General features: G+C 36.8%; 1 protein-coding gene across 3 annotated transcripts in view; it reads right to left on the reverse strand.

The window, feature by feature from the left end:
* IGSF11 (immunoglobulin superfamily member 11) overlaps positions 1 to 23,474 on the reverse strand; it is a 149,974-nt gene extending 126,500 nt beyond the window's left edge. For 2 of the 3 annotated variants that reach the window (XM_081302341.1, XM_081302340.1), the window contains exon 1: positions 23,144 to 23,474. In XM_081302341.1, the coding sequence (XP_081158467.1) occupies positions 23,144 to 23,195 (52 nt within the window). In that variant the 5' untranslated portion in view covers positions 23,196 to 23,474. The remainder of the gene's footprint in view (positions 1 to 23,143) is intronic. The other variant, XM_081302342.1, reaches the window with a different exon arrangement.
* Positions 23,475 to 23,991: the final 517 nt, after the last annotated feature.

Genomic DNA, 23,991 nt, shown 5'->3' on the forward strand with positions numbered 1-23,991 from the left:
ATAACCAACATTGTGCCAGTATTATAACAAGCATACTTTTTTAAAACCCTGCACAAATCAGGGGAGGGGCAAGTGACAGATGCTCCCTAATATTAAAAAAAACTGGAAAAAAAATACCCACCACAAAGTCCAAGTGTTCCTTAATAAATGAAAAGATACATAAAATGGGATATATATGTGTGTGTGTGTGTGTGTGTGTGTGTGTGTATATACACACACACACATACACACACGTATACATATGTATACAATGAAATAATATTCATCAAAAAAGGAATACTCTGATACATGCTACCATGGTATTGAACCTTGAAAACGTTATACAAAGTGAAGAAAACCAGACACAAAATGATGAACACTATATAATTGCAATTATCTGAGGTACCACCTAGGTTAGGGAAACTCAGGAGTAGGCAGTAGACTAGAAGTTACCAGGGAGCAGGGGAAGTTGAAAAAGGGGAGTTATTGCTGAATGGTTATAGTGCTTCTGTTTAGGATGATGAATACATTTTGGAAATTGACAGTGATGACAGATGTACAACTGTTAATGCTCTTAATGCCACTAAATTGTGTACTTTAAAATAGTTTAGAAGGAGAAGTCAGAGAAATGCAAATCAAAACCACCCTAAGATACCATCTCACTCCAGTAAGATTGGCAGCCATTATGAAGTCAAACAACAACAAGTGCTGGCGAGGATGTGGGGAAAAGGGTACTCTTGCACATTGCTGGTGGGGCTGCAAACTGGTGCGGCCAATCTGGAAAGCAGTATGGAGATTCCTGGGAAAGCTGGGAATGGAACCACCATTCGACCCAGCTATTGCCCTTCTCGGACTATTCCCTGAAGACCTTAAAAGAGCGTACTACAGGGATACTGCCACATCGATGTTCATAGCAGCACAATTCACAATTGCTAGACTGTGGAACCAACCCAGATGCCCTTCAATAGATGAATGGATAAAAAAAAAATGTGGCATTTATACACCATGGAATATTACGCAGCACTAAAAAATGACAAAATCATGGAATTTGCAGGGAAATGGATGGCACTAGAGCAGATTATGCTTAGTGATGCTAGCCAATCCCTAAAAAACAAATACCAAATGTCTTCTTTGATATAATGAGAATAACTAAGAACAGAGCAGGGAGGAAGAGCAGGAAGAAAAGATCAACATTAAACAGATACATTAGGTGGGAGGGAAAGGGAGAGAAAAGGGAAATTGCATGGTAATGGAGGGAGACCTTCATTGTTATACAAAATAACACATAAGAGGTTGTGAGGGGAACGGGAAAATAAACAAGGAGAGAAATGAATTACAGTAGATGGGGTAGAGAGAGAAGATGGGAGGGGAGGGGGGGGGATAGTAGAGGATAGGAAAGGTATCAGAATACAACAGTTACTAATAGGGCATTATGTAAAAATGTGGATGTGTAACCGATGTGATTCTGCAATCTGTATATGGGGTAAAATTGGGAGTTCATAACCAACTTGAATCTAATGTATGAAATATGATATGTCAAGAGCTTTGTAATGTTTTGAACAACCAATAAAAAAAGAAAAATAAATAAAATAAAATAAAATAGTTTAGAAGGTAAATTTTATTTTATATATTTTAACATAATTTTTATAAATTAATAATGTAATATATCAAAAACCATTGGATTGTATACTTTAAATGGATAAATTATATAGTATGTGAATTCTGTCTCAATAAAGCTATTTTTAAAATACTAGCAAAAAAATTTCAACACATAATCCATGCACCAAAAAAAGGATACCTAAATGACATATAAAAAGGGGTAAAGGTGAGTATCTTCACAACTAATCAGAAATACAAAATCCCTATAAACCTGCACACAAAGAGATACCACTGTGCACCCATTTGAATGACTAAAGCAAAATTCACTAGACTGTTGCTACTTAGTGTCTGCAAGAACATAGAGAAAACGGAACTCTTATAACCTGCTAGAGGAATAAAGATTAGCACAATCACTTTGGGAAAAACAGCAATATCTAGTAAAATTGAATATGCAATTTGTTTCTAAGTATATACCCAAAAGAAATGTATTCTGACTGGTCATGTAAATTGTGACAGCAGGCATTATGGGGCAGACAAAGTTTAAGAAGTAGAAGAGACAGTAAAGTGCAAGGCAGAGGCAAGAGGGGTCAACACTAAGGACAACTCATATAACCAAGCAACTCTCTATAAGATGCCAAAGGCTCTGTGAAAAATTAAACTTCAGCCAGGAAAAGCCATGATGCTGACATCTCATGGAGACACAGTTCGAATTACAAATTTTGTGCTATTTGCTAATATACAATACAAATATTAATAAAGATAATACAGTTGCCCTGCGGCAAAATGGGAAATTTTATCACTGGATTAAGACACTAATGACAAACTGTACATCAAGGTTGTTGATTTTAGTATTCTAGGGGGAAAAAAGTAATTAAATATAGTTTATCCTTTCTAAAAGTATGAAAACACATCTCGGTTTTCCCAAGAAGAGAAGTCATTAAAATATGATTTTCCTTTGGCTTAGCCCCATACAGTTGGAGGCATATACATCCAAACAAAAACTTTCAGTGAATATTGATAGCAACTGTACTTACAGCCACCAAGAACTAACATGAATCAAGATGTTTTCAATACATAAATAGAAAAATTTGTCACATCCATACAAAGGACTATTCAGTGATAAAAAGGAATCTTAGCTGCCAAGACACACAAAAACATGAAAGAATCTTAAATGCATGTTCTATATAAAACTATAGAGATGCCAAGCAGATTGATGGTTATTAGAGATTTAGGGAGGAAGGATAGTTGAGTAGGTAAAGCACTGGGAATTTTCACTGAAACTGTTCTGTATGACACTATAATTCTGGATATATAACATTTGTCAAAACCCGTAAAACCTGAATTGTGCAAATTACAGAAAATCATTTAGGATACAAGGGAATCCAGGGATGGAATGAAGAATGTGACAAAAGAACCTAACCATTACAAACATATTACATATAACATCTTACCAAACATAGAAAACTATTTCACCGAAGAAAATATTGAGAAAAGTGCTGCTAACCTAACTAATTCTGGAAATGGGTGCAATATCACAAACTAAAAACAAATGAGCTGTATATAAGTATATACAATAGTTGATAAAGTTGTTTTCCACAGGAGTATAGATTAACAGTTCTGATATAGCTATAAAACATACATGAGAATTGAACAATTCAGGATATGGCTGGCAGACAGTATGATACAGATTTCTTGGAGCAACAATCTATAGATAAGCAACGGGTAGCGGCTAGAAAGATCCACGTAATAGGTTTGAGTCAGCAACATCCCAGTAAAAAGTTCTATTTATCTTATACAGGTACAGCTATTCACAAGCAGAAATAATCATAGTGTAAACATATATGGTATAAATACACAGGTTAGCACACACACACATTTCAGTTCTCTGTCAGCAGAGAGGACCTAAAAGCAAAGAAATCCCAATAGCAAGGAGTACAGGAAGTTGTTGGTCTTTCTGGTTACAAATCTCTTTCAGAAAAACTTCATCTCTTATCATCAAGCTTGCATTAAAGGATTTATGAACAACAAAGATAGTCCTGCTACCAAAAAAGCTCTGAAGTATCAGAGACTCCCTCTCAGAAACCAGGGACTAAGGCCATTCATGTTCATTATTAAGCAGCAGACACAAATGATTATATTAGTAAGCAAAAGTATTAAAATTTTATATTAACTGTATTTCCAATATTCAGAAGAGAGCTAAACCCACAACACAAACTTCATCAGATGTGAATTACAATGTCTTAGAAGAATAATGCAGTGAACAGAAGTTGGGCAGATCAGACATTTCAGAAGACAAATTGAGCAAACTTGAAGACCGCAATAAGAACTATCAAAAATAAAGCATGAAAGAGAAGACAAAAAATATGAACAGAGCATCAGCAAAGGGTAAAACAACTTCAAGAAAATAACCACACCTATAACTGAAGTCCTTAAAAAGGGGGGAGGGGTGCGCCAGAGATTTCTTGAAGAAATAACAGTCAAAACTTTTGAGTTAAATGAAAAAAAGTACAGTTCCCAGAATACAGCTCTCTAAGACATAAAACGCTCACTGAACCTCACGTACAAGAAACAAACAAACCCTAGGCCAAGACTCATTGTACCCACGTTGCTTTAAACCAGTGGTAAAGATAAAATCTTTCGAGTAGCCAGAGAAGAAAATAATACATGCATATAGAGAATCAAAAATAAGAATGAAGCACATTTCTTGCTGAAAAGTGCAAGTTGCATGACAGTGGAGAAAATTCTTAAAATTTTAAAAAGAAAAAAATGTCAACCTGGAATTCTTCACAGAGGGAAAATATTTTCTAATAAGAATGTAAAATAAAGATATACAAAACATGAAACAAATCATCACAAACAGATATGTGTATAAGAAATGATAAAGCTGGGAATGTGGCTCAGGCGGTAGCATGCTCGCCTGGCATGCGTGCGGCCCGGGTTCGATCCTCAGCACCACATACCAACAAAGATGTTGTGTCCGCCGAGAACTAAAAAATAAATATTAAAATTCTCTCTCTCTCTCCCTCTCTCTTTAAAAAAAAAAAAAAATACAAAGTCATGCATGGAATCAAGTACATGGTGACTCCAGTTCCCAATTTAAAAAAAAAAAAAGAAATGATAAAGAACATCCTTCAAGCTGAAGAATAAGGCTACCAGATGGTAATTTGGGTCTCCCCCAAGAAATGGAGACTTTGCTTTGCTGGATGCTTCAGAATGATGCTGAATACAAGTGGTGAGAGCAGACATCCTTGACTTGCTCCTCATCTCAAGTAAAAGCATTCTTTCATCATTAATATAACATCCACTAAATACCAATATGTTGTCTACATAGATGGCTTTTACCAGTTTGAGTAAATGCCCTTCTATACCTAGTTTGCTGGAAGTTAAAGTTGTTGAAGTTAAGGTTGTTGGATTTTCTTCTGAGTCTACTGAAATTAGGATGTGTTTCTGTCTTTTAATCTGTTAAAATTATGAATGCATTCAAATATGTATAAAAAGATACATATAACATTGATAGCAGCATTATTTATGACAGGCCCAACTTAAAACAATCCAAATCACTATTGGCTGGAGGACAGATAAATCAATATCATGGAATACAATTAAATGCTATATTGCAATGATAATGACATGCAAAGTCTTGAGTAAATCACATAAACAATGTTGAATTTTAAAAGCTAGACAAAAAAGAATGCTTCATGAATATGAATTCTGTTTATATAAATTTCAAAAATATGAAAACTAATTTCTAGTACTGGAAGCTATATAAAGTGGTTACCTTTGGGGAGTTACTGTGTGTTGGTGATGCTATCTTTGAACCTAAATGTGGGTTATACATCATTTGTATAACCCTATGATCAATCATTAAGTAGTAATCCCAAGGTTTCCATGCTAATTTTTGTGTATATTACACTTGTGAAAAATTTTTTGTCTGTGGTCACTCTTGTCTTATCTAGAAAATAAGGCATCATAAAGAAAAAATGTCCTTCAATGGAAAAAACAAATACTGGTAATAGAAAGGTAGCACATATAAGAAGATAGTAGGAGGCTACTGTAAACTTAGTTCACATAAACTGTATTAATCTTTTCAAAACTGGAGTACAAAGAAAATTTAAATTCAATCCACAGCATAAATGAACCTATGCTTTCTAATCATTTTTTGATTGTAAAAAATGTCTAAGTTTCAGTAAAATTTTTTAAATTCGTGTGACAATTTCAATTTCATTATAGAATTTCAATGTTTGACTGCAAATGACGGAATTAGATTATCTATTACATAAAGCAAGAGAAAAAATCTAAAATTCATCCATTTACTCCATAAATTAAGCACCTTTCATATGCACAGCACAAAGTGCACATCCTGTGAAGCCTGCAAGAACAGGCAGAACAAAGCACAGCAGTTTAGCGATGGGTACCAAAGGAGCAGCACAAACTGTAAGAGCTTAGGAAACTATAAAAAGAAAAGATTCTTACAGCAAAGTCAGGCAGCCTTAAGCAGCTGGTCCTGAAAGAATAGATAATATAGACATCAAGATTATAGGCTGTCAAAGAAATAATAAAATACCTAGAAATAAGTCTATCCAAGGAAGTGAAAGATCTCGACAATGAAAGTACAGAACACTGAAGAAATCTGAAGAAGACTTTAGAAGAAGTTCATGACTAGGCAGAATTAACATTACTAAAATGGCCAAGTACCAAAAGCAAAATACAGATTCAATTTAATCCCCATTAAAATACCAATGACATTCTAACAGAACTAGAAAAAAAAAAAAAAACAGTCCTGAAGTTCATTTGAAAGAATGAAAGACCCAGAATAGCAAAAACAAATTTAAGCCAAAAAACAATGTTGGAGGCATCACAACACCTGACTTCAAATTATACTTACAGAACTATAGTAACAAAACCTGCATGGTACCGGAATACAAAAGGACACATTGACCAATAGTACAGAAGGGAAGATACAGAGACAAGCTACACATAGAGTATCTGATCCTTGACAAAGGTGACAAAGACATATACTAAAGAAAAGACCGTCTTTTAACAAATGGTGCTGGGACAACAAATGATCCATATGTAGAAGAATGAAACTAGACCCTATCTCTCACCCTGCACCAAAATCAACTTGAAATGGATCAAAGACCTCAGATTTAGACCAGAAACAATGAAACTCTTAGAAAATGTAGGGTCAACACTCCAGCTTTTAGGGACAGACAGTGACATTCTCAATAAGAGCCCTCAAGCTCAGGAAATAATGCCAAGAGTTAATAAATGGGACAGCATCAAATTAAAAAGCTTCTGCACAGCAAAGGAAATAATAAGAAATTTAAAAATTTAAAAAGAGAACCAGAAATGCAAATCAAAACTACTCTATGATATCATCTCACTCCAGTCAGAATGGCAGATATTAAGTACACAAAGAATAATAAGTGTTGGAGAGGATGTGGGCGAAAAAGCACACTCATACATTGCTGGTAGGACTGCAAATTGCTGCAGCCAATATGGAAAGCAGTATGGAGATTCCTTGGAAATCTGGGAATGGAACCACAATTTGACCCAGCTATTCTTCTCCTCGGTCTATACCCAAAGGACTTAAAAACAGCATAGTACAGAGACACAGCCAGTTTATAGCAGCACAATTCACAATAGCTAAACTGTGGAGCCAACCTAGATGCCCTTCAATGGATGAATGGATAAAAAAATGTGGCATATATACACAATGGAATATTTATTACTCAGCATTAAAAGAGAATAAAATCATGGCATTTGCAGGTAAATGAATGGCATTGGAGAAGATAATGCTAAATGAAGTTAGCCAATACCCCCAAAACAACAAATGCTGCATGTTTTCTCTGATATAAGGAGGCTGATTCATGGTGGGGTAGGGAGGGGGAGCATGGGAGGAATAGATGAACTCTAGATAGGGTAGAAGGGTGGGAGGGGAAAGGAAAGGGCAGAAGTTAGCAAGGATGGTGGAATGTGATGGACATCATTATCCAAAGTGCATGTATGAAGATTATTGGTGTGCCCATACTGTTGAGAGCCACAGCTGAAGGGGCCCCAGCAAACTTCCAGCTGCCAGCAAACTTCCAGCCGCCGGCTGATGATTGGCTCACAGCGACCCAGCAACATCTAGCTGATTGGCTCCTCTGCAGTGATGCTCATTGGGCTGTTTCCCTGCCCTTTCAGACCAGGAGCTGCCCATTGGGGGACTTCTTTGGCTCTGCCCACGCGACCCAGCCAATCGGCCTCAAGAGCAGGAGGATTGTGGGAGTGGGGGAGGCTTGTGTTTGGTGAAAGGCTTGTGGGAAGCCGGTGGTGGCAGTTGGGCTTTGAGGGTTTTTCCTGAGGAGCTGTTTTGTTTGGCCTGTGTGGTTCTAAAAATAAAGTTCATTTCTTTTGACAAGTGGCTCCTGAATTGTGCCCAGCCAGACTGCGGCACATACTGTGTATACAGAGATATGAAAAATTGTGCTGTATATGTGTAATAAGAATTGTAATGCATGCCACTGTCATTTTTTTAAAAAAATCAATTTCAAAATTTTTTTTAAAATGGGAGAAAATCTTTGTTAGCTACTTTTCTAACAGAGGATTAATATCTGGAATATATAAAGAGCTTGAAAAACTTGACACCAAAAAATCAAATCACCCAATTAATAAATGCACAAATGAATTAAACAGAGACTTCTCAAAAGAAGAACTACAAATTGCCAACAAATACATGAAAAAAATGTACAACATCGTTAGCAATTAGGGAAATGAAAATCAAAACTACACTGAGATTTCATCTCACACTAGTCAGAATAGTAGTCATCAAAATACACATAATAATAAATGCTGGAGAGGCTGTGAATAAAAAGGAAAACTTTCACACTATTAGTAGCATTATAAATTAGTAAAACAACTATGGAAATAAGTATGGAAGTTCCTCAAAAAACTAGGCATGGAGACACCATATGATCCAGCTATACCACTCCTCAATATTTATCCTGAAGAACTGAAGTTATCATACCATAACTATACACATATGCTCACATTTATAGCAGCACAATTCACAATAGCCAAACTATGGAACCAGCCTATGTATGCATCAGTGGATGAATAGATTTCTTTAATGTGGTATATATACACAATGGAATTTTATTCAGCTATGAAGAAAACTGAAATTATGTCATCTGCAGGAAAATGGATGGAACTAGAGACCATCATGTTGAGAAAAATAAGTCAAACTCAGAAGATTTATGTTTTTATCTTATATGTGATGCTAGAGAAGAATAAAAAAAAAAGAAAGGTGGGATGGATCTCCTAAAAGTCAAAGGGTATGAGTAGAAGAAAGGGACCAAGGGATAGGAGGTAGTGGAGGAGGGGAAAAGTGCTGGGAAGTGATATTGGCCAAATTATATTGTTACACTGTGTTCATATATGTACAAAAATCCCATCATTTTGTGTAACTCTAATACACCAATTCAAAATGTGGAAAATAAAGTATTATAGACTGAGGTGTTTCAGACCAACAAGAAGAGGGTGAAGGGATAGGGGTGTAAGTCAGTGGTACAGCACTTGCCTAGCATGAGAACAGCCCAGGGTTCAAAAGAAGATATATCAGAAGAGAGTAGAAATGACAGCAACAAAGTTGAAGATGCAGATATGACCAAAGTGTTAATAGAGGAGCAGTGGAAATAGTGAAATGCTATGGAAGACAATTAATTATACCCTAAAAGCTTTGGAATTTATCCCTTAAGACTTCTGAAGTTTGCTGCTGTTGTTGAAAGAAGAAAGGAATATAATGAAAGCAATGTTTGACAAAAAAATTGATTTAGCAGAGAGTAAAAAATGAAGTGAAGAAGGACAAAGACCAGCTAGAGTATGCAATAATATAAACTTAAAATGGTAAGGATATAAATTAAGAAGGGAGTAAAAGATAGCAAGAAGATCACTGAAAAGCCTTAAAATATTTCATGGTTTTCACATATTAAAAAAAACTATTTTGCCTACAAAATTACACGGATCAAGGACTTGTATGGCATAGTGCTGCCATGACTGACATAGTCCCCAAAGTCTGGACAATATCAGACATTAGGCCAGATACAAAATCAACCTGCCTGAGTATTACATTTGGAATGAGATATCCCCCAAAAGCTGCTGTGTTCATGCAGAAGGTAAAAAGCTCATATTATGAGCCATAAATTAATTAATGGATTAATCAGTGAATTAATCCATTGGATGGATTACTGGGTGGTAACTGAAGGAAGGTGGGGTGTGGCTAGAGAAAGTGGGTCACTAGGGGCATGCATTAGCAATTATATATTTTGTCTGTAGTACTTCCCACTCTCTCTGCTTTCCAGCTGACATGTGATGAGCACCTTTCCTCCACCATGCCTTTCTGCCATGAGGTTCTTCCTCATCTTGGGCCCAGAGCAAAGGAAACAGTTGTCTGTGAACTGAACCTTTGAAACCATGAGTCCAAAATAAACTTTTCCTTTTCTAAGTTGTTCTTGTCAGGTATTTTGGTAACAGCCACAAAAAAAAAGCTGATTAACACAGAAATTAGTTCCAAGAAGAGGGGGTTGTTGCTCTGACTAACCTGACCATGTGGTTCAGAAGCTTTGGAACTTATCTACAGGAGCAGTTTGAAAAAGTTTGGAGATGCAGGCTAGAGAAGCCCCAGAATGCTTTAAGCTGAGCTTCATGGAAGACACTGGTGTGAGCTCAGAAGACAGGAATGAAAATAGGAATGTGGACAGTAAAGACGGTGCTCATGAGGTTTCAGAATGGAACAGGCACAGCTCTATTGGAAACTGGACTAGAAGCAATTTATGAAACATTCTGGCAAAGAATATGTCTACATTTTTTCCACATCCTGAAATTTTCTGTGAGGCTGAATTATAAGTAATGGACTACTCAAAACTCCAAGGAAAGCACAGCATTCAGGAAGTGGCATGAGTGTTGCTGGCAGGTTTCTGCCAGCTTTACTGGAAGAATTGGGGGAAAAAGCAAAGCAGAAAGATTTTTAAAAACTTGCAGTTTGGCCGGACAAGAAGCACATGTAACATTGGGGCTAAGGAAGTTGTGATTAGTGAAAAGACTGCCACCACTAACAAGAAGCTAAATACTTTGTACAGAGACGGAAGGAAAAAACCTTTAAGGGTATATGCAAAATCAGCAAGACCATAACACCATAGGCTGAAAGGTGTAAAAGGGAAAATCTCTTTGAGTAGAAACCTTGGGGACAACCCTCTTGCAAGGGTGGCCTAGAAAACTATTTCCCTATAATTCATTTCATCATTCTTCACCACTCAAACATTCAGAGGCTTCTGCAGTCATGATCAAGGAGCCTACTATGCTCAAGCTGACGGGAGACCTTGGTATCATCCACATGGTGCTAGTTCTGCAAGAATGCAGGATGCTGGATTTCAGGGTTCATGGAGGCTTTCACCAAGGTTTTAAAGAAAGGCCTAGGAGTCCAGGCAAGTGTAGCAGGGATAGAACCTCCACAGGCAGTTCCTGAAAGGATGACACATGAAGCTGTGAGGAGAAAGTCAAAGCATCAGTGGAAACTTCAGTAGGTTCTTTCCTACTGTCTCTGTACAGAACTAAGAGATGCCAAGGAACATCTGCCAAGGAAAGCTGCTGGTTACAGACAGAGCAAGTTTAAGAGAGCGGCCAATATGCTACAAACACAAAGCCACAGGAAAGGACTGCTCAAAGTCTTTGGAGTCCACATCTCACCACCATGTGTTCCAGAAGCTAGAAATGAAGTCAGAGTATTTAATATTTGTCCACCAGCATTTTACTTTTCCTTTGATCCTATCCCTTTATTCTATGCCCCTACTTATCCCTTTTGGAATGGAAATGTTGACTCTGTACTGTTATATATTATATGTATATAACTTGCTTTTGATCTTTACAGGGACTCAAAGGTGAGAGTTTGCCTTGAGTCTCAGATGAGACTTTGGACTTGGACTTTGAGGCTATGCTAGACTATTGAGACTATGAGGATGCTTGGAGATGGACTAAACGCATTTTGCATTGTGAGATCAACAGGAGCTTTGGGGAATAAGGATGGAATATTACGGTTTGAATATGATGCTTCCCCCAAAAGACCCTATGTTAATGCAGAAGGTGAAATTATTAGATTATTAGATCTATAACTTACCCAGTTGATTAATCCATTTTGTGACTAAGAATTTTAATGAATCAATGACTTGAATGAATTACTGGATGACAATTGCAGGAAGGTAGAGTATGGCTAGAAGAAGTGAGTCACTGGGGATATGCCTTGAGGATTATATATTTTGTCCCTGGCTCCTCCCACTATCTCTGATTCATGGCTGACATGAGGTGAGCCTCTTTCCTCTACCACACCCTTCTTCCATGATGTTCTGCCTTGCCTCTGACCCAGAGCAATGGAGTTAGTCATCCATGGACTGAATGTCGGAAACCATGAACTAAAATTCAACTTTTTTTTTCCTATTCTAAGTTGCTCTTGTCAGATATTTTGGTCACAAAAATAAAAAGGTGACTAACATACTAAGATTTAAATACAAACAAACAAAGCATATATGCAAATGTCATAAGAATTACATAAATATATGTGTTTACCTATTTAGATTACATACATGAAACAGAAGAACAAGTAAAGGTTTTGCAAAGTTTAATGTACACATGGAAAGCAGAATTAGCACACTTGCCACAGTTGGGAAAAACACAATGAAAAGGATTAGGGAAACTAGGGAACAGGTTCCAGCACCCTCCACTCCAAAGAGAAAGCTGGTGTGCCAACTTCTACTGTCAAGAGAATCTGAGCAGAGAACTCAAGAGGAAGTGCTGAAAATTGCAAATTATTTTTGTGTTCATGGACTTCATCATCATCAGTTTATAGAATATTTGTTAGACATTGAAGGAGTAAGCAGATTTGATTTATTTTAATGCAGGCAGATGGCTTGGTCATAGAAAATGTGAAGAGATTTACTGAGCGGCTTCATCAGATCAAGGACATTATGGAATTAAAGGGCTCTAAGAGACCATACTGGTCCAGCTCCCTGAAGCTCACAACATTATACTTTCTTATTAATGAGAAAGACAACTCAACCCTCTAAACTAGAAATAAACAAGGGAGAGAGGAACAAGAACACAACTAATTCCTTCAAAGAAGTACATATGTTAAAACTGAAACAAGAAATATAGATTGATCAACAGGCGACTAAAACATGTCTTGTTCCAAGGATACTGAAATCACATAAGAATTAAAGTCACAATTCCAAAAAAAAATATTTTCATGAAAATGAATCATGCTTAAGTTCCTGTAACTATTTTGGAGTACAAAACTCCAGAATCATCTCTTATCAGTGTAACCAAGTTTCAGGAAAACTTTAATGATCTGAAAGAAGATTCTACTTAACAAGATAACATAGTAAACAATAAGTTTAGGAATATCAAAATTATTTAAGTCTTGCCAGCACTATTCTATTTTAGAAAATACCTGGCTATATATACAAACATCTTCTTTCATGAAAATGCAAAAAGAAATCAGGAAAATACTGTGAATGGCACAAACCCAGCACAAACCCATCAGTGACATAAAATCAGAATTAAGATGTGTCCTGACCTCCTCTGTTTAAGTATCAACATTTCCCTGACTAAAACTCATTATTTTTTTAAGCTTATGGGCTTTTCATTTTTAATCAATAATCACACCAGTAAAAATGTCTCTATTCATCATGTAACCTAGAAGAGATAAAACTTAGACACCTATCCCTGGCTTAAACCAAGAAAAATAAGAGAAAAGCAGAAGGGTCTGGGGTTAAAGCTTGGTGGTCTACCGCTCTAGCGCTTATCTAGTATGTGTGAAGCACTGGGTTCAATTCTCGCACCATATGTACATAAATAAAATAAAGGCCCATCAACAAATTAAAAAAAAAATTTTAAAGAGAAAAGCAAAAAAAAAAAAAAAAGATCAAAGAAATCAAGGGAAAGGATCAAATACAAGGTTCTTATCTTACTTAGAGCCTGCTTTGAACAACCCTTTCCTAACATACAGGATCTGCCCATGATATAAAGGATTTAAGAGGAAAAAAAGAGAGAGAGATACATATACAGCCTACACCAAAGTAAAAAGAAATCAATTTTAAAATGAGATTTCATAAGCTGTAAGAGTTACAAATGAACTTATTATTTATCTTAAAATGATGTATGCATATTCCATTTAATGTCATCCCATAAAGCACAGCTTAATTCTATGCCATTTGTCACTAATCAATTTCTAAAGGGGGGGAGGGGAGAAGAAAAATCTAACATTCCATTACAGTACACTGATCTCAAGTATAGTCAATGACCTGTGTGGGTCCCAAGATCCTTTCAGAAAGTCTGTGAGATAAAAACTACTTTTCTTAATAATAGTGTTATTAGTATTTTTCCCTGAGTTGACACTTGCACTGATGGTAAGAAGCAGTGGTGGGTGAAGCTGCTGGTGCTTTAGCACAGATCAAGGCCTTGGTACTAAAAATTACTAGGGGTTACTATAGTCTTCACTCACAGTTAAGAAAGAAAATCCAGTTTCACTAAAGAATGTCTTTGATGAAGTAATAACAATAAATTCACTAAATCTGTATCTTTTATATTTTATATTAACCATACAAAATGGATAGCATACAGCATAAATCACATACACTATATACTGAAGCAAAATGGTTGTCCCAAGGAAAAGCACAGGTGTAACTGGTGAACTCAAAACTGAAAGAACTCATCACTGTTTGTTGTTGTTGTTGTTGTAATTTTTTTAGTTGTAATTGGTACAATATCTTTATTTATTCATTTTTATGTGGTGCTGAGGATCGAACCCAGTACCTCACAGGTGCAAGGCAAGTACTCTACCACTGAGTTACAACCCCAGCTCCCTCATTGCTGTTTTTCATAGAGCAGGCTCCTGACTTAAAAACAATACAACAGATCTTGCAGACATTTTCTCAAAACTGAACAATATGAAACGATTAATTCAAGTAAAATAACTTTCAGTTGTTTGTTGCCAATAATAGGATTAGTTAGAGACTATTAAAATTTTGGAAAATGTTTATCTTACTTTGTGAATTAAACGGATTCACAATACTAGAAAACTGTTCTGATGAGATCAGTGGTGATGTTAACATGTAATTTTTATATCATGATGTAATATCAATATTTGTAAGATCTGTAAAACAGAGTAAACCAATACTTTACAGTGATCACTGTATAATATTATAAAAATCATACATGAATAAAAGACCCAAGTACAAGATAAACCAATGGATTTTAATATAATCAGAAATATTCATTGATATGTTTTCTGATTTCACATTGCATCCAATCTTTAAGAAACCATTAAGTATTATATTTTGGTAGAATAGTAAAGTAAAATATTCATATTATTTGAAGATTCTATTAAAATACTATATATCTGTGTAAAGAATTGATATTGGTCATATATTGACAAAATCAAGATAATATATTGTAACAAATGGAATGGCAGATACAGATAGGAAAATACAGTTGTAGTGAGTCAGACATTAAAAAGATTTTCAAATCTGGTATTGCTATACCGCCTGATTCACACTTTCTGCTTAGAATTGCTTTTGCTATTCTGGGTCTTTTATTTTTCCATATGAATTTCATGATTGCTTTATCTATTTCTACAAGAAATGCCGTTGGGATTTTGATTGGCATTGCATTAAATCTATAGAGAACTTTTGGTAATATCGCCATTTTGATGATGTTAGTTCTGCCTATCCATGAACAGGGTATATTTTTCCATCTTCTAAGATCTTCTTCTACTTCTCTCTTTAGGGTTCTGTAGTTTTCATTGTATAAATCTTTCACCTCTTTTGTTAGGTTGATTCCCAAGTATTTTATTTTTTTTGAGGATATTGTGAATGGAGTGTTTTTCCTCATTTCCATTTCAGAAGTTTTGTCGCTGATATACAGAAATGCCTTTGATTTATGCGTGTTGATTTTATATCCTGCCACTTTGCTGAATTCATTTATTAGTTCTAGTAGTTTCTTTGTAGACCCTTTTGGGTCTTCTAGGTATAGAATCATGTCATCTGCAAATAGTGATAATTTAAGTTCTTCTTTTCCAATTTTTATGCCTTTAATTTCTTTCGTCTGTCTAATTGCTCTGGCCAGTGTTTCGAGAACTATATTGAATAGAAGTGGAGATAAAGGGCATCCCTGTCTTGTTCCGGATTTTAGAGGGAATGCCTTCAACTTTTGTCCATTCAGAATAATGCTAGCCTGAGGCTTAGCATAGATAGCTTTTACAATGTCAAGGTAAGTTCCTGTTATCCCTAGTTTTTCTAATGTTTTGAACATAAAGGGATGCTGTACTTTGTCAAATGCTTTCTCTGCATCTATCGAGATGATCATATGGTTCTTATCTTTAAGTCTATTGATGTGGTGAATAACATTTATTGATTTCCGTATGTTGAACCATCCTTGCATCCCAGGGATGAATCCTACTTGATCATGGTGCACTATTTTTTTGATGTGTTTTTGCATTCGATTCGCCAGAATTTTATTGAGGATTTTTGCATCTAGGTTCATTAGAGATATTGGTCTGTAGTTTTCTTTCTTTGAGGTGTCTTTGTCTGGTTTCGGAATCAGGGTGATTAACTTTAAACAGAGACATGAGATGGGAGGGAAAGGGAGAGAAAAGGGAAATTGCATGGAAATGGAGGGAGACCCTCATTGCTATACAAAATTACATATAAGAGGTTGTGAGGGGAATGGGAAAATAAACAAGGAGAGAAATGAACTACAGTAGATGGGGTAGAGAGAGAAGTTGGGAGGGGAGGGGAGGGGGGATAGTAGGGGATAGGAAAGGTAGCAGAATACAACAATTACTAATAGGGCATTATGTAAAATTGTGGATGTGTAACCGATGTGATTCTGCAATCTGCATTTGGGGTAAAATTGGGGGTTCATAACCCACTTCAATCTAATGTATGAAATATGATATGTCAAGAGCTTTGTAATGTTGTGAACAACCAATAAAAAATTTAAAAAAAAAGATTTTCAAAAATGTAAAACAGAAATACTAATATTATCTGATTTTGGAAAACAAAAAGTTGACTTGCCATAAAAAATATATTATTTGTGTCAACATCTAATGGTTTTAATTGGATTAACAAACTTTTTTTTATTTTTTTTTCACTCTTAATTTTTCATGTGGTAAATATGGACAGACATAATCCACATAAACACATACTCATTGTGATTCTCAACAATCTTTAAGACCCTAAAATCTTTAAGAACACAAAGCTTGAGAATCTCTTCAGTACACTGTTAGCACATCTTTCAGATGCTCTCTATGTATCTTAAGTCTTCCCCAACAACAGTTAGGATGGTGACCTGTATTGAAACATGGTCAATACACCTATGTCAACTGTACTCTAATTTTCTTAGCTAATGAAAAACTAAAATGCTAGCCTGATAAGAAGATGTTAACACCACAATAAATGAAGTTTCCTACGCTACGGCTTCTGTTTTTTGCCATGTATTTTGTGTTCTGGCAGATGATCTTAACCCATGTATAACTGATAGTGATGCACCTGGCCCAAAGAAACAAAGGTCAATGGGGCTGGGGCTCAGCGGTAGCACACTTGCCTGGCATGTGTGAGGCACTGGGTTCAATTCTCAGCACCACATATAAATGCATAAATAAAATAAAGGTCTATCAACAACTCAAAAAATATATATTAAAAAAAAGAAAGAAAGGTCAAGTATTATGATCGATGTTTGATGTTTATTGTTAAGTCATCTTAAGCACAAATCTGAGAATTCAGCTGTGAATAGTACATAACTTTGGACATTTTGAGGGAACATAAACAACTCTGCAGCCTAAGATGATAGTCTATTAGGATATGAATCATAGTTGGCACAAACTATGAGTGAAAATATGTGGACTTTGAGAAAAGGGAGGGCATGGGAGGGGAAGATAACTGCCTATCTCCATTGGAGTAGATTTTTATGCCCTCCACATGTGTTGATTTAACTAATGCTCCTTTTCTAAAACAGCATCTCCAGAGTTTTATACACAATGATGCATGAAAGGAGAGGGAGGGTTTATACTACAAAAGGTGTTGTTTCAACTATCTCTGTCCTTGGAAGAATAGTTCTAAGATATAGGTCTCAAAATTAAGAACATACTAGACATGGAAATGGGAAACTTCACAGTTCACAAAGAATTGCCCAAAATCCAAGATCATTATTTACTAGAGAGAGAAAAATCTTTAGAATTCCTTAAGAAAAAGACATTTCAAAAATGAACAACTTTCAAGTTCTAGGATTACAGGTCAACTAAGAACATATTTTCAAAGGACTGTTAAGTATGAAAATGTTAAATAAACTTCCAAACAAGTCACAGAACTTTTTTAACTCTGAAAAGAGATTTCTATCATCTATTCAACAAAATATACATCAATATTTAAGATTATTGCAACTGACAAAGCCACACTGATACCTAAAGAAAATACATTCCCATAAACATTCTTTCGGGCACTACAAGCGCCTGGAGGTACCACTATACTAGCAAGATTCACAAGTGGGGAAACATACATACAAACCTACACTGAGATAATGATATCATAAAGTTGCCTTCATGGAACAAGAGGAAACACTGGCAGATAACAATGTCTACATACTCCCCCCATGCTCAGCTTCTAAGGTGATTTCTGGATCTGCCTAGTTGTTCCAAATGTTTTTTGTTTGTCATCAATACTTGTAATAGTGCTGAATAAGTAGAAGCAGCCAAGACTCACTAGATTTACTACCTTAGAGGAATTTGATGCTACAAGACTCTCCAAAATGGGAGAGGATGAGGATGGAAAAGGAGAGGGGAAAACAATCAACATTAATGAGAAGGCAGAGAAAGAATTTACATGAGCAACTCCTACAAACAATGAGATTTAGGATACAGGTAAAGAAAGGACCTTTGATCAAGATTTAAATTTCCTTCAACTTTTTAAAACATTGGACTAATGAGTCTTTTCAGACAGGTCTATAAGTGGATCCATTACATCAGAATTACATCCACAATGTTACATTTTGTTATTACATATTGGTGGCCCTAAGTGAAAAAGAGCATGCACTTTCCAATCCCATAAACCTACTATGCTTTAGCCATCTACACCCCACTCTAAATCTTGATAATTTATAGCTGCTAAAGATTCTCCCAAAGAACTCAATGTGGTACAAATTTTTCCTGAATTCAAAGCTTCGAGGATTTAACCTCCTTACCAGCAATGGTTGTTCTTAATAAAAGTTTGCCTCTTATAACGTCAGCTTATCTGTCTTCCTCTGGATCAAAAAAGTTAACTGCTAAATGAAGAAAAATCAAAGAGTAGACTTATACAAAGGAACTTTTATGGAAAAACTTGGTGCACATTGGTAAATTTCTATTTCATTAATCCTATTCAAGAAACAAAAAAAAAAACTAGTGCTATTAAAATATGAGGCTTCCTCTAATACATGAGTGAGGCAGAACTGCACCACTTAGCACTTAGACAGCATACAGTATCTGATAATGGTAATGATAAACTGGTAGCAGGTCAGTGTGTAAGTCCATCATTTTCAAATTAGGAAACAAATTTTCTCTCTGACTGATTTCACAGTTCTACAACTTAAAAGCATGACAAACAAACTACTCCTATAGTCTCTTTCTTAGATACTAAGAAATCAGACGCATAGGGAATTGATTAAAGCAAACTTTCACAGAAAAAAAAAAAATCCTTCCATGGTTTAATAAGGTAGGCTTAGCCAACAAATAAACTAATTTAACTTTCCACTTTCAAGACCAAACTCAGCTCAAATCAGATGGCCTTTGAATACCACCCAAGAACTGGCAACCTCTTTTAAATCAGTTGTTCACAAAGGTATGATCAAGAGAGAATGCTGTGCCCTCTAGGGGGAAGGGTTCTCTCTGAGCGCAGGCCTGGGAGCTGTTAGTGCCTTAGTGCTAGGTAGTCCAATGAAACAAAGGAGATCAATAAGTGATTATAGTCACTGCAAGGGACTATACTAGAAATTTGTCAATCCTATCTCAAACTGCCCAAAGACTGAAAGATTATAAATAACTTGTTATAATCAGTCCAGAGATCAATACATTTAAAATCCTTATTCTAAATAAACTAGCTATAGATGAGAGTTTGAGTGGGAAGGCAACAACTTGCCCCGCTTTCTCCCAACTTGGCCAGTCCCTTGTTCTATATTACTCACTGTGCCTAAGGAAACTTGTACACCAGCACATCACCTTGTTTGACACTAAGTCACACGCCTTACATATGAAGATTTTCAAATGAGAATTTTCATTATAAATGTTTCCACTATAAAAGTGTGAAAACACATTTGAAAATGCGCCTTTTACTGTTACTGGGGGGGTACGGGGAACCAAAAACAAATACCTTTCCCCATTGCATCATTACCTTGGGTCTGACAACAGTTCTAAGCATAACATTTTTAAAGTGCTTGTGATTTAATATTTAAATTGCTTTCTGAACAGTCCACATCAAATATATAGTGTATTAAGCTAACTTCCCTAAAATTTTCATATACTAGCTGTCACCTTCCATGTGGGTCAAACTACATATTTTTACTAAAAAGAGAATCCTTCCAAAACAGTTATCTAGTTAGACTTGAGCTGAGAAATTGAAATTTACAATAAATTTTTCATCATGCCACCATTTACAAGGTTCATAAATTTTTTCCTTTCATTTTACATGGTGTTTTCTTTCTTTATACATTTTTCTTGAATTCTAGAAAGTTAACTGCTACTTCAAGGGATCACGAAAACAAGAAACACATTTCTAACCCAATGGGAGAACAATGTAGAAGTTAACTTTTCAATTCTAATTCTCTTTAAAGTTACTCCCCAGAGACTTAACAAAAATGACAGAAATTAGACACATTTCTTTTATTGAAATGACCCTCTATTTCCTTCTGCCTTTGATGCATTATTTCTCTGCAGTGGTTGCTGATGTTAGTTATTTATCGAGCTCCCATATCTCTTTCCACCATGTAAATTTTGTTCAGATAACCATCCCTTTTCTTCATGCCATAATGGAAGTTCTAAAGATGGACAGTAATTCAACAAAACAATTTTGACACTACCCAATTAAAGAACTTAATTCAGTCAGGACACAGTGTTCTCCTGGAGACTTGTATGCTAGCGCAAATAGGCACTTTAGCTGCTCATCCACTTTGCCTCCCCATCATAAGAAAATTGAACATCAGTGCCTTTTCCAGGACAAAATGAATAAAGCCCAAGCTCAGCATTCAAGGATACCTACTATCTTGCCCCAAACTACCCTTCCAGACCTCTCTCTTTTGCACAGATCTCCTGCTCTAGCAGCCAGAAGAACATGCCTCTGCACTTTCCCCTTCACATCCTTCCTTCAGGCTGTTCCTTTGGTTAGGGAAGCCCATCCATTCCCCATCAGCCATTTCAATTCTAATCAAATTCAGATCAAAAGTAAATTTTTCCATAAAATTTTCCTTGATGCTTCCATTAATAAATGGCACTCATCATATATTCCTTGCATCATCAATTATTTGTGCATGCTTATAGCCTGTTTTAAAATTGAAAATGCCTAGCTGGGCAAGGTGGCACCCATCTGTAATCCCAGCGACTCAGGAGACTGAGGCAGGAGGATTGTGAATTCAAAGGCAGCCTCAGCAAGTTAGCAAGGCTCTAAGCAACTCAGAGAGACCTTGTTTCTAAATAAAATATTTTAAAAAGACTGGGGAATGTTGTTCAGTGGTTAAGCACCCCTGGGTTCAATCCCTAGTACCATAAAAGAAAAAAAAAAAAAAGACAGAAAGAAAATGCCTTAAGAACTGCTAACAAACTTACACATATTTGCATCCCACCACTGTCTTTATCCCACCACCATCTTTCCCCAATAGATACCCAGAGTACAGAACCGCTAGCTTTGTAAATATTTGCTGAACAAATGAACACATTTTATTGAAGGTGAAAAAGTGCCTCTACAGAACAGAATATCACTAAAACTGAAATGTCCTTGTGATAGTTTTTAAAAACAATCTAGTATATAGCTTAGGAATAGTTCTGCTGAAAGCAAGGAATAAATCAGATGACCTTATAAGGATGATTCTACGAGTCAGATCAACTTTGTAAGTATTGCCTAATAATTCAAAAACAAACTATACATAAATTCTATTTACAAAAGTAGCATTATTGTAATGCATAAAGTTTAATGATAGATTTTTCTACCAAAAACTTGAGCTGTTCTTATAGTAATATTTATAATATTTTTATGTATATTCCAGGATTGTATAAAAAGCTCATTTAGTCTTATTTCACACTTGAAAGAAGTAGGATAGAGAGAAACAAAGGCTGGCTCAAACTTAATTTGGAAAAGGATGAAATTAATTTGGAAGCTCTAACTCATAAAATGAATACATCAATGTGACTATTGTCTGCATATCATCATTAAAAATATATCTACAGAACTCCAAAAAAATGTTATCTATAACTTTGATGGTTTTACCGACACTAGTCTTTGAAGGGAGATACATACAAAGTTTTAATATTCTTTTCTCCTCTCCTAAATGATTGTGTACAATTTAAATCTGCTAAAATTGGATTACTTTGAGATCTGTTAGGTATATTGTAAGTTCATATAAGTCATATGGAAACATACTAGTATCTCCAGAAAGACACGTGGTTAACCACACTCCATAAATCATTGAACTTGCTTGTTAAATGAAAGGGTTTTAAAAAAAAAACTCTTCAGAATAAATCTCAGTAAACCACAGCAATCGATTAAATGGGACAGAAAACTTGATTCCACAGGACAATTCACACACAAAAGCAAAGGACATTGTACAAAATGAAAACTAGAGTCTAACATCTAATGGCTATTCAAAGAAAATAAAATATGACAAAGATCACGGAGCAGAAAATTAAATTTAATAGATTTAAAAAAAACGTCAACAAGAAAACAACGATGCCTTTTTTTTCTTTTGTCCTAAATATTGTTACAATCTATGTATTTTGGTGAGACAACTTAAACCCTTCGCAAATGAAGCTAGAATATAAAATAAATTCTTGTTTTCAAACGCAATACAGCATATTATGCAGTTGTTTTTAAAATATCACCTTTTTAAATCTGCAGATGCTTCTTTAAAAGGTTATGATAAGGCTACAATTTAAAAGTTTTCCAGGAGCCACCTAGTAACGGAAACTGATTCTAAATACTGTTTCCAGATGGACCAGTAAGAGATTCCTTATCTAAAAAAGCTCCTGCATTGCCCAGAAGCATGCCTTAGAGTCAGGCGCGCCAGCAGCAGCGGAAAGGAGCCCTAGGTAGAGTTACCTCTGACGGGAACACCTGAGAGGTGCGGGTGGCCGGGGAGGCAGCTGCTGCAGGTGGGCGCGAGCCCGATCCCCAAACGAGGAACGCTCAGGGTCCGGGGGAAGTTGAGCTCCCAACACTTGGCAAAGACAAAAAGGCTGCGCTCCTCAATTGCTTCGCCGCGGGCCTGGCCCTACCGCCAGGGGAGGGCTCGAGCTACTCACCGTGCAGGGAGAGAAGCAGCAAGGGCGCCAGCGGGGAGCTCCGAGAAGTCATCCCGGGGCCGCAGGGAGCGCGCCCGACGCCTGTCGGGCTTCTGGTCGCGGCTGCGGAGGCGCGACCAGGTCTTGGTTCTCCTTGGGACAGCCCGGTCCTCCCGGACCCGCCGGGCTGAGCTGGGTTCTTCGACGCGCGGAAACGCCAAGAGTAGCTCCTGCCTCCGCGGAGGCTGAGCTGCAACCAGAGGTTCCCAGGCTAGCCGTCCGCCCAGTAACGCCACCGCCACCTAGCTGCCCCAGGACCCGTCGGCCACTCGTACTGCCGGGGGAGCCACTCCTCCCAACTCCGGCCCAGCTACTCCGGCAGCAGCCCGGCTCCCGGCTGTGCCGCCCACTCTCCCGCTTGGTCTCCAGGGCAACCGCGGCTCCAGCGCGACGCCTGGCGGCCCACCCGCGGCGCGAGCGCTGCTCGCAGCTGGCGTGACCCCGCCACCTGTGCGCCTAGCGGCCCGCTCCCCCACACGCCTCCGCCCTCTGGGGGACCTCAGGCGCGGACGCCTTTCTCTCTCCTGCCCTAAACTTATGTGCGGATTGGTGGTGTCTGCCCGAACCCTACAGAGCTTTAGGGTGACTTTACAGCTTTCATCAGAGCTAGCAAGTCCTCTGCTGCAGTTTTCAGATAGTTCTTTTATGCTGTTTGGCCTTTTCTCCCTCAGTCCTCTCTTTTGAAACCTAAATAATCTGAAAGAATCAGACTAGCAAAATTAGAAATCGGGAGATTTGCCCTTATAGCTCGTTTTATTTCCTGGATACCCTTTTTCCTTTCCTGAAAAGAGTATAGACACTGTACCATG

The sequence above is a fragment of the Spermophilus citellus genome, assembly GCF_964194105.1.
Source record: "Spermophilus citellus genome assembly, chromosome: 7".
In the NCBI taxonomy this organism is placed as follows: domain Eukaryota; kingdom Metazoa; phylum Chordata; class Mammalia; order Rodentia; family Sciuridae; genus Spermophilus; species Spermophilus citellus.